General features: G+C 41.2%; 2 protein-coding genes across 2 annotated transcripts; both read left to right on the top strand.

The window, feature by feature from the left end:
* Positions 1–462: 462 nt before the first annotated feature.
* Positions 463–2973, top strand: LOC309400553 (syntaxin-4-like; the record flags this gene model as incomplete). Its single annotated transcript, XM_081969123.1, has 4 exons — positions 463–531; positions 616–753; positions 1418–1528; positions 2896–2973. 4 exons carry the CDS (start codon positions 463–465, stop codon positions 2971–2973), a joined length of 396 nt encoding a protein of 131 aa, XP_081825249.1.
* A 3289-nt stretch (positions 2974–6262) lies between these two features.
* LOC309400552 (zinc finger MYM-type protein 6-like) lies at positions 6263–7894 on the top strand (the record flags this gene model as incomplete). Its single annotated transcript, XM_081969122.1, has 1 exon — positions 6263–7894. The coding sequence occupies one exon, from the start codon at positions 6263–6265 to the stop codon at positions 7892–7894; it is 1632 nt and encodes a 543-aa protein (XP_081825248.1).
* Between the last annotated feature and the right edge of the window lie 4298 nt (positions 7895–12192).

Here is a 12192-nt window from a genome sequence, read left to right as displayed (position 1 = left end):
CCTTTAAACACTGTTTCTTAATTTCGGCAACTTCAAGATGTGTTGACCAACTCCTAGCATCAAAAGTTGAAACAACTACTAGTAAAATCACAATCGCAATCATTTCAGCATCTCTGTAGCAAATGGAAAGAAAGCAAACAAGCAAGCAACAAAGCGTCTGATGATATCACCCAGTTGTGAAATACAGTCCCTAACTTTATCAGGTTCTCTGCCTTTCAGCTAGCTATGCAGTTTGCCACGAGAGGGCATTGTGGTACCAGCACAGAGCAGATAATTTCAGAATTCCAGTGCCCCTTGACTTTTGGGTCTTATGCTTCAGATAGAGCCCCTAAATTTTTGGATTCTGATCACAGGGCAAAACAAGTGTCAGAGTGCCGGGAAAAAGATACTTTGAACTTCATTTCCCTTTTCTGATTGCTTATTGATATTGACACTGCATTTTTATTCCTTCCAGCTGGTAGCATGGTGGTATCTGATGATGAACTGGATGAGATGCTGAAGAGCAGTCAGACAGAAGTATTTATTTTAAATGTGAGTATCAGAATATTGGGGCCTTTGAAAGGAGGAAAAAGACTCTAAAAAAGGGGATTAATCTACCTCACCTTTTTCGTGCAGCTCATGAAGGACACACAAGTGACAAAGCAGGCTCTCAATGAGATCGAAACCAGGCACAGTGAAATCCTGAAATTGGGGCACAGTATCCAGGAGCTACATGACCTGTTTATGTTCCTGGGTACAGAAGTGGAGCGGCAAGTATGAAGTGGAAAGAGAGAAAAGCAAGGGGGTTGTGCTTTGGTCAGACTTTGTTGAATCAGCCCATCAGCCCGATTACCTTAGTAGGGTTTACACTGACCAGCTGTAGCTTTCCCAGCTTCTTTGGAAATGTTAACCACTGACCTTTGGATTTCTTGCTTGAAAAGGATAGGCAATACTTCCCTGAAGAGAAAAAATATTTGTGCAGTCTTCTTATTTCCTTTTTTTTACCTGTTCTAACTCTCCACAAGCATCCAGTCTCCTTCCTATCAGTACTGTTGTCAAGTAGACTTCCTGTATGGCCTTTCTAGGAGGTTTTACTCACCAAGAGCCGTGGTGGCGCAGTGGTCAGAATGCAGTACTGCAGGCTACTTTTGCTGACTGCTGGCTGACTGCAGTTCGACAGAGCTATAAAACACTGTGAAGCAGTATATACGTAAGTCTAAGCACTATTGTTATTAATGATGCAAAAGTTGAGCCGCTACATTTGAATAGTTTTGAACTGCCATTTGTTTGCTTTCTTTTTACTTTAACACTAGTTGTCCCATAATCCTGCAGAGGAACCTCTTAGTCTCCCTGCTTTTTCTGTCGTCCCCCCCCAAAAGAACTGGTTATCTTTGCCCAAAAGCTCCTTATCCAAACATCCCCTTTTAATTCCATTCAGGGAGACATGATTGACAGGATAGAGAAGAACATTCTAGACTTTGGGGACTATGTCAAGAAAGGGCAACTGCACCTTCACCAAGCCCAGGAGAGTCAGAAGAAAGCTGTCAAGGTAAACCGCCCCCATCTGCAGCCCTCAACTTACCACCATAGTGGAGCCCAAAATTTCAGTTGCTAAGTGAGACAGTTGTTAAGTGAACCACTGCAGTTGGTTAAGTTAGTACCATTATTAAGTGAATTTTTCCCCATCAACCTCAATGGCAAATCTGGCAAAAGGGATCATGTGATCCCCTGTGACACAGTGACCATCATAAATATGAGTCATTTGCCAAGCGTTAGGCTTCAGCAGTCATAAGTGTGAAAAGGGGTTGTAAGTCACTTTTCTCAATGGAGTTGTAATTTTGAACGGTCACTAAAAGAACTATTGTAAGTCGAGGATTACCTGGATTCAGTATGCACGTTCTACTGTGTTTCCTCAAAGATAAGCCTTACCCAAAAAATAAGCCCTAGTGAAGGGGGTGGGCATGGCCAGCACAGGTGGCGAGCACATACAGTTCAATGGTGTCCAGCAGCCCACACAGTGCAGCTAAGTTGATTTCCAAAAAGCAGGTGTAGGCGGGAGGGGCATGATCTGAACTCACTGCACAGGCCGTGGGAAAACCAAGAGTCAGGCTGGAGTGGCGGTCGGCTGTGGGAGACTTATCTTTGTGTGGTGGCATTGACAGGAGATGGTGGGAGAAGCACGGGGGGAAGGCAGGAGATCCGGACATGTTGCGGGGGCCACAGGAAAGCTGAGAGTCAGTGGGCTGGAGTGGACAGCCAGCCATGAGAGGCTCATCTTCGCGTCTCTTGGCTTGTCTGCGGCCTGTGTGTCATGTCCGGATCTCCCCACCCATCCCCTGCACTTCTGCCTCCATCTGCTGCTTGGACAGGGAATCAACTCATCTGCGCTGCATAGGCTGCGCCGCCCCAGGGTGTGTCAAACAAGGGACCAGTGGGCTACAGCTGCTGCAGGATACCATCATTTCCCCCGTGCTTGCTGCCTCTTGTGTGCACACCAGGGGGTGGGGTGCCCGGCTCTGCTGATCACCCTGAAATCGAGTTTCTGCAAAAATAAACCCTAGTGCTTATTTTAGAGCCCCAAAAATATAAGGTCTTATTTTCGGGGAAACACAGTATGAAATGAAATACCCTTCCGTTGTATTTTACAAGGGTTAACTCCTGGGAGTTTCTGCTTTCAATTCCTGAGGCGGAACGGGATGATATTTTGAGTCCTTCAGTCCAAAATAGCTAATAGCATATGGTGAAATCTCAGAGACATGAAAGGTGCATTGAGCAAGTACACTGTCGTTGAGGAAGTTCCTTTGTTATTCCCTGAAGCTAGCAGAGAAAGAATCAGTATAGCAGGAGTGAAGATGCTTCCCCATCTGTATCTCTTCACATCTTTCTGCCTTCTCTTTGGCTTTTGGGGTTCTGCAGAAGAAGTTCATGATTGGCATCTGCTTGACCATCACAGCACTCATCATTATTCTCATCATCCTGACCCTTACACTTTAGGAGGACTTCCCCCACTTGTGTCTCCCTTCATGCTGCGTGATCAAAGCCTGATGGTACGTACAAGGAGATGAAAACCCAAGGTCAACCTTGGGCTGGGTTAAACTTGATTGGCCCCACTAAGCAGGCTTCAACAGTGACCTGGCAATGAGATTCATCCCTAAAAGTGCTTTATATTATAATTTATTAATCTTGTATTTAAATGATAAAGTATATGAATATATGAGCAAAAAAAATGTCCATAGCCATTTAACTAGAGATATTGGTCCCATGTGCTCTTTCTCCGAAGATTCCAGAATGCAGCTCTTTTCAGCATTTAACGGAGATAGAGATTTCTTTTTTTTTATTTATTTATTTTTTATTAAAAGAGTTTTACACAAACAAATTTTCCCCCTTTTCACCCCCCCCGCCATACAATATAAATCTCATACAGATGCTATGCCCCCCCAACCCCCCCAAGAATTTTCTCATTCAAATATTATACTATACACTTTACCCCCTCCCCTCCCCCATCTTAAAATAGATTACTCATTCACATATTATACCCCCTCACCTCCCAACAAACATAATATAAGTTTCTCTTAAAGTAACAATAGCCCATTGATCCCATCTTCTAAGTTAGTTGAACATATATAAATCATAATATAAATTTCTCTTAAAATAACAATATTTCATTAATCCCATCTTCTAGTTTAATTATATTAATTATATATATTAACCCACCCTCCACCCTAACCCACCCCCACCTCCCACTCAACCCCCCCCTGACTTCCGCTATACACCATTCTAACAATTCCAAGCATCCCATGTATTATTTACTCTGATCATCTATCAGTCTAAACATTCTTACCTAAAGGCTACATAATACCTCCTAGTCTGGTATTTATTCTGTATATAATCAATCCATTTTACCCATTCCTGTGTATAATCCTTCTGTTTCTGAGCTTTTAAGAAAGCTGAAATTTTTGCCATTTCGGCGAACCCCGCCACCTTCTGAATCCATTGATCAATTGTCGGTAAAAAATCTTTTTTCCAATGTTGCGCAATCAACAACCTAGCTGCTGTGACCATATACAAGGCCAATTTTGTTTCCCCTTTGGTAAAATCCTTAACTATACCCAATAAAAACATTTGTGGAGTGAATTGTATTCTTTTCTTAAATACATTCTGCATAACCCACCATATTTTTATCCAAAAAGTTTTAACCTTGTTGCAAGTCCACCATACATGAAAAAAGGTAGCATCTAGGCACCCGCATCTCCAACATTTTGGTTGAACATTTGGGTACATGCATGATAATTTTTTAGGATCTAAATACCATCTGTAAAACATTTTATAAAAGTTCTCCCTTAAATTCTGTGACTGTGTAAATTTAACATTCTGAACCCATATTTTTTCCCAGGTTTCCAACATAACCACTTCACCAAAATTCTGAGCCCATTTAATCATACAATCCTTAACCAATTCACTTTCTGAGTCTCTTTCTAACAGTACATTATATATTCTTTTAACTTGTTTTGGGCCAGTCTCTTTTATCTGCTTAATCAGTTCCACTTCTTTATCCATAAAACCGACCCTACGATCTTCTTCCCATCTCTTCTGTAGCTGTATATAATGTAACCAATTTAAAGTAATTCCTTCTTCCAACAGTTGTTCCAAAGTTTTTAACTTCCATTCGTCCCCATCAGCGATAAGCACATCTTTATATAAACAACCCCCGAGTGACTTAATATTCATAATCCCCATGGTGTCTGCAAGATCCAACCAAAGCGGTATTTTATAATCCCAATTGGGCCGGTGCTTCTTCCATATTCTCATCAAGGCACTTCGGAGAACATGATTATTAAACACTTTATCCACCCTATCTTCATAGAAAAGATATGCATGCCATCCCAGAACAAGATCATGGCCTTCTATATTCAGCAAATCCATTTTTGTTTTCCCAAACCAATCTGCTACATGCGTTAATACCGCAGCTTCATAGGAGATAGAGATTTCTTAGTGTCCCATGTCTCCTGGAAGGAAGTGAAACCCTTAGACAGGCTTATTGTACAAGTTAGGCAACTGGGAAGGCTACGGGATGGCTAGCATATTAGATGAGAGTGGGCAACTATGGCTCCTTTATAACCTGTGGACTTCAACTCCCCGAATTCCATGCTGGCTAAGGAATTCTGGGAGTTGAACTCCACAGGTCATGTTTTAGAGCAGGGGTGTCAAACTCGTGGCCTGTGAGCTGGATGTATCACATGCCCCCACCCAGTTTAGCAAAGGGGAAAAAAGTCCCGATGCATCGTGTGATGCTGCAGTGATGATGTGAGCTTGACACCCCTGTATTAGAGCTTTTCAGTTGGGGTCAGAATGGAAATAGTGACTCTGGAACTGTTTTTCTCTTCTTTTTAGGATTTCCCTTGGGCTGCACCTCTACCCTGGAGCTGTTCCCCTTTCACTGGGGAGGCCTTTGCACTACAGATGACTGGTGGGACTCCTCCAGCTCCTTCAGTTCTGGAAGCACATACTGCCTATGCCTAGAAACCTTCCCTATGTTCCAAACCATGTCCAGGTGCCTATAACGGTCATAATCTTGAACAGTGGTTCTTAACCTGGGCGATATCGCCCCCCAGGGGGCGATTTCATTTTTCAGGGGGGCGAAGGAACAAAAAGGGGTGATGCGTGGGCGAAGGAACGGAAGGGGGGCGATATGGGGGCGATATGGGGGTGATATGGGGGCAATGGAGAGAGAGGTTTTGGGGACACTTTTGAGACTTTTTTCGTACAGTGAATCGCTGTATATCTGTCATACAAAAACATCAGATTGCTCGCTATTAGTGGATTGAACTGTGTTTTTAAATGTTCCTCCAGCTAGCTTCAGTACAGAACGCCGTACATATGTGAATACGCATCGCTCATCTTCATGCGCATTGCGCAGCAGGCTCTATCACTCTACCCATACAGTGGCGCGCCATTGGCCAGAATGGGCAGTGATGGAGGGGTGAGTGCTTCTTTCGAAACATCGCATGCTGAGTGGCTGTCCCCTGTGATGTCAGCTGTAATGTCAACGTAACTGTTGAAACTAGGTTTATCGACATCCACGTGTGTTTTATAGTGTTCCAGTGCAGACAAAAATTTAATTTGCAGTTAGTGCCTTTCATTTCAAAGACCTCTCAACATGGCCGAGAAGAGGAAGTGTTGCCAATATTTGACGGAATACCTAAAATTGGGATTCATTCCATTTCCTTCCAACGTACAGCTTCCGTTTTGTCTTCTTTGTGAGAAAACATTTTCAAATGAAGCGATGAAGCCTTCCCGACTGAAAGACCATTTGGTAAGAATTCATTCGGATAAAGCCGATAAACCGGTATTGTTTTTCCAATCCTTAAAGGCCAAGTTTGAGGGTCGCAGCACTGTTGAGAAGTTATTTGGAAAATCGTTACTCAACGCCGACAAGGGGCTCATTTGTTCCTATGAAGTATCTTTGTTGATAGCAAAATGTGGCAAACCTCACACTATCGGAGAAACACTGATTTTACCAGCAGTGAAACAGATTGTTGCCACCATGTTGGGGCCCAGCGCAAGCACTGTCACACAATCGATTCCTTTGAGCAATGACACCGTATCAAAAAGAATTGATGAAAGGGCTGCTGATGTGGAAGAAAGGTTTATTGACACCTTGAAAAGTACAGAATTTGTGATGCATATTGATGAGTCAACGATTCGTGAAAATGAAGCCTTATTATTGGTTTATGTCCGTTTCATCAATGGAAATGAAGAGATCGGGGAAGAACTGTTATTTGCTCGAAATTTAGCCACCAACACAAAAGGTTCTTCGATATTTAAAAAGGTTGAAGAGTTTTTTAATGAGAAAAACATCCCTTTGACAAACGTCGTGGCATGTGCAACCGACGGAGCTGCATCCATGGTTGGACGATATCGCAGATTTCAAGCTCATCTAAAATCGGTTGTACCTGGAGTTATGACTGTCCATTGCGATGTTCATAGACAGCACCTTGTCTCAAAAAATTTGAGTGGCCGTTTGCACAAGTCTATATGTTACGTCATTAACACTGTGAATAAAATTAAGTCGCATGCCTTGAACAACCAACTTTTTCACAAGCTTTGTGAAGAAAATGACGAGGAGTTTGAACGTCTCCTTTTGCACACCGAAGTAAGGTGGCTTTCAAAAGGAAAGTGTTTGCGGCGATTCCACGAACGTTTTGACACAGTTGTCGAATTTCTTGAATCCACTGATCCAAGTCTAAGCAGTTCTCTTAAACTTCGACGTCTGGATGTAGCTTATCTCGCTGATGTTTTTGACAAGCTGAATGAAGTGAACGTAAAGCTGCAAGGCGATAAAATCAATTTTCTTAAGGCCAAAGGAGTAATCTGCTCATTTAGTTCCAAATTGGACATCCTTGCAAGCAATATGAGTCACCAGGAGCTGTATCAGTTCCCAAGCCTTGGTAATGAACGTCAACTCCAAGCAGAAGATTTGGATGTTTTTTTCTGCCACTTGAAACAACTAAAAGAAGATATGGAAACCAGATTCTATGATCTGATAAATCTGGAAGTGCCCACTTGGGTGCTAAATCCTTTCACAGCACACTTTGCACAATTTCATCCCAAACTGCAAGAACCACTGACACATCTGAAATACGACTGTGAAGCCCAATCACATTTTCAGAGTTACGGCTGCGAAGCTTTTTGGGTGAAAATGAGGAACACTTACCCAATATTGTGGGAGGAAGTTAAGTTGCTTCTTTTAGCCTTTCCTTCCACTTACTTAGTGGAGAGGGGCTTCAGCGCCGTGCAACAGATCCTTTCTAAGTCAAGGAACATGTTGAAGATCACTGAGTTAATGAGATTAACAAAAATGGTTCCAGACATCAAGAAATTGGCATCAGCTCACCAAGCACAAGGCAGCCATTGATGTTCTTTTTTTGCTTTTTGTGTACATACATTTTCTTCGTTAATAATTGTCTCAGCTCTTATCATTGTATTTGCTTGCATTGGATTTCACGTTCCAGTTTGAGTTTTCGGCTTCGTTTTTGAATTCTTGTTATGCTCTGTAAAACATTTTGTGTGTCTCTTTGTATTGTACTTTTTTAGCGTGCACTCCAGTACAATATTATATTTTCTCGGTTTTATGGTTTCAATTTTTTTTTGTGCTCTTCGTGTAAACTTTTTCTGTAGATATATATATTTTTCTTCAGTTTAAGGCATTAACTTTGTCGCTCTGATTTTTGTTGCTTTCCTTCTGTAAAAAATTTTTTTGTTTCTTTTTAACCCTTTTTACAGTGTGCATGAATATATATTTTCCTCAAATCTTAATTTAGTTTCAGAGTTTTTGTCTTGAAATTCTTAGTTCCTGCATTGCGGTTTGTTCTTATGCCCTTTTTATATTTCTTTTTGTGTCTTAAAATTCACTTGTAATTAAATCATTAAATGTTACTGTTTTTTTCAGGCATTTCATTTTCTTGCAATTGAATTTTGTTTTCAGTGGTCATTTCATTTAAGTGTCTTGAATAAATAAGATAATAATGAAATACGTGTATCACAAAGTTTGGGAGTAAAGTGATGGGTGGCATCAGAATTTTTCACACAGTTGAGATATAGGAAAAAGACTTGAAATAAATTATTTGCATCGATATGTCCTGATGACAATTTTAAAGAAAACAAAAAATGTGTTTGCATAAATTGAAGAATTATTTCCCTGTGTTGTGATTGAGAGGTTATGTTGGGGGAGGAGGGCGATGATAACTTCCTCAATGGCTCAAGGGGGCGATTCTTTCAAAAAGGTTAAGAACCGCTGATCTAGAAGATGGTCTCTGCTACTTTGGTTTTGACCTTTCTGGATTATTTTTGTAAGGTTTTCCTCAATGGATACTGCAGTCAGAAACGGAGATCAGTCACTTCCATGAAAGAATCCTCAAAGAAAGAATCCTATTTTTGTTGTTGTTTATTCTTGTAAAGACACAACAAAGCAACAACATGGTCAACCCTAGTTTTCCTTTACTGATCATGGCACTTTCCCTCTAGTTCTCTCCCAAGTCTTGCTCCAGCACCTTCCTCAACCTATCATAGTTCATGCCATGTCACTTTAAAAAATCGGCTCCTCCCCACCCAAAATATTCTATGTTCACCAGAAAGCAAAGAAAGATAAGAATATTCTGCAGAGGTTGGAACAGATTTGATCCTTCTCATCCTATGCTCAGCCATGCAGGGGGAAATCTACTCTTCATCCTGAGCTGATCTGTTGGATTTTTCTCCTTGTCTTAGAGACACAACCTAGTTTGATAAATGATAGCAGAGGACAACATCCTGATTCATTCTTGGCTGAAATATTGGGGTTGCCAAGCTATATTCCAATTGCCTTTATTTTCCAAGTGCTTTAGGAATTGTGTGCCCAACTTTTGATTGTGACTACAGATTACTTCATTCTCTCCCTTGGATCTTTTGATCCTGATTAATATTCCAGTGCCAACTTTAAAAGGATTGAGAGTGAACTATACAAACTTTGTCCCTGGTGGGATTTGCACAGAGACCAAAATATGACCTAAATATCCTGTTCAGAGGACCAGGTTAAATCAAGATCTCAAGCAGTCTAGCAAGTCAAGTCATCTGGTGTGTTTTTCCATGCAAGTCCAGCTAAAATATTTGGGAAAATCAGGATACAAGTGGAAATTAGGATCGCCTGGTCCTGTTTCTAAAAATCCAGTACTTTCGTATTTTGAAAAAAAATAGAGAATTAAGCTCCCCCCCCAATTACTTTGAAGTCTCAATGTACTCAGAAGCAGGCTGACTATATTTTGCTATATAAAATAAAAGCACTTTTAAAAACAGTTACAAAGTAGTTTCTCTTTTCTAAAGAGATGTGCTTCTTCTCAACCATATATCTTCAGAGGCCTTGGCTTTCAGCTACTGCTACTAAATGCTAGGTTGGTCTGTAGTAAGGTCTGTGATTTAGAAATGAGATGATTTAATCATAGATGAGATGACCAACCTGACATGTATTACCAAGACCTGGCTGGGTCCAGAAGTGGGAATGGACCTTTCAGAAATGTGTCCAGTAGAGCATTAAGTGTGGTATCAGCCAAGTGTCAGGTTTCTAAAAGTATGCGTGGAATGCACCCCCCCCCTTTCCTCACCATGGCAACTTTATGAGTTGACACCAAGACGTCGGGGCACGAGAAGCAATGTGGTGATGGTCACCTGGAAGTTTCTTAAGGCTCTCTGGAGCTTTGTTCCACAGATTGCTGGGTATGAGACCCTGTTCATTTACGTCAGGGTCTATGGATCATTTAGGATTTGCTGCTGTATCAGCCTTCTTGTTGCATAGCAACCCCCATACCTGAGCTGCTGGACTATTGCTAGATAAAGCTTGCAAGAAGCCATAGCTGGTTCTACAAATAGACATCTCGGCTTCTTTTTACAAGTTCAGCAAGGAACTAGAAAGTATGATACAATTGCTGCATAAAAGAACCCTCAAATTTAACAAAACATTATCACCTGAATCAGATACCGCCAGATTGATTTCAAGGATATGTCCTGGGATTTGAGAGTCACCAGATTTACAGCATCAATTGGAGATCAAAAGATATAGAAGATGAATGATTACTTGAGTTTAGTGGGTGGGAATGCTGAACTTCCTGCCTTCAACCAGCAGCAAGTTTTAAGATTTGGATACTTTAGAGAAATGTTGAGGGGTACCTCATTATAGGACAAGGAGCCTGAAAAGATGAAGTGAGGAAAGCTAAGGCTCACAATGAAGAAAGGCTTGCCACAAAAGTAAAAAATTAACAAAAAAAGCTTCTTCCAACATGTTAAAAACAAGAAAAAGGTTAAGGAAACAATTGGTCCATTGCTAGGAGAAAGTGGCAAGAAGGTGACAAGCAACAGGGAGAAAGCAGAACTATTTAACTCATGTTTTGCATCTGTCTTTACACAAAGGGATAAAACAGTCCAACCTATCAAAAGCAGCACCACAAAAATCAGATTAGGAACACAAATTGAAATAGGGAAGAAAATGGTAAGTGAGCACCTGTCTACCCTAGACGAGTTGAAATCACCAGGACCGGATGGATTACACCCCAGGGTTCTGAAGGAACTAGCAGACGAGATCTCAGCACCACTGAATTATATCTTTCAGAGATCCTGGAACACCGGGGAACTACCAGAGGACTGGAAAAGAGCTGATGTGGTTCCCATCTTCAAAAAAGGGAAAAAAATAGATCCAGGAAACTACAGACCTATCAGCCTGACCTCAATAACAGGAAAAATTCTGGAAAAAACAATCAAGCAATGAATTTGTGAACACCTAGAAGCAAACAAAGTAATAGCCAAAAGCCAACATGGATTTGTCAAAAACAGATCATGCCAGACTAATCTTATTGCATTCTTTGATAATGTGACAAAATTAGTGGACCAGAGGAATGCCGTTGATATAGTTTACTTGGACTTCAGTAAGGCTTTTGATAAGGTAGACCATAACCTACTACTAGATAAAGTAGAAGAATGTGGGTTAGACAGCATCACCACCAGATGGATTGGTAACTGGCTGACCAACCGCACTCAACGTGTAGTCCTCAATGGAACTGCATCTACATGGAGGGAAGTATGCAGTGGAGTACCCCAAGGCTCTGTTTTAGGCCCAGTACTCTTCAACATCTTCATCAATGATTTGGATGAGGGAATAAATGGGGAACTCATCAAATTTGCAGATGATACCAAGCTGGCAGGAATAGCCAACACTCCAGAAGATAGGCTTAAGATACAGAAGGATCTTGACAAACTTGAACATTGGGCACTATCTAATAAAATGAAATTCAATGGTGAAAAGAGTAAGGTTCTACATTTAGGCAACAAAAACGGAATGCACAGGTACAGTATAGGTGGTACCGTGCTCAATAGTAGTAACTGTGAGAGGGATCTTGGAGTCCTAGTGGACAACCATTTAAATATGAGCCAGCAGTGTGCAGCAGCTGCCAAAAAAGCCAACACAGTTCTAGGCTGCATCAACAGAGGGATAGAATCAAGATCACGTGAAGTGTTAATACCACTTTATAATGCCTTGGTAAGGCCACACTTGGAATACTGCATTCAGTTCTGGTCGCCATGATGTAAAAAAGATGTGGAGACTCTAGAAAGAGTGCAGAGAAGAGCAACAAAGATGATTAGGGGACTGGAGACTAAAACATATGAAGAACGGTTGCAGGAACTGGGTATGTT

The sequence above is a fragment of the Natrix helvetica genome (assembly GCF_964273705.1).
Source record: "Natrix helvetica genome assembly, chromosome: W".
NCBI classification, from domain to species: Eukaryota; Metazoa; Chordata; class Lepidosauria; order Squamata; family Natricidae; genus Natrix; species Natrix helvetica.
Note: the sequence above shows the minus strand (reverse complement) of the source record. Positions and strands in the feature narration are given on the sequence as shown.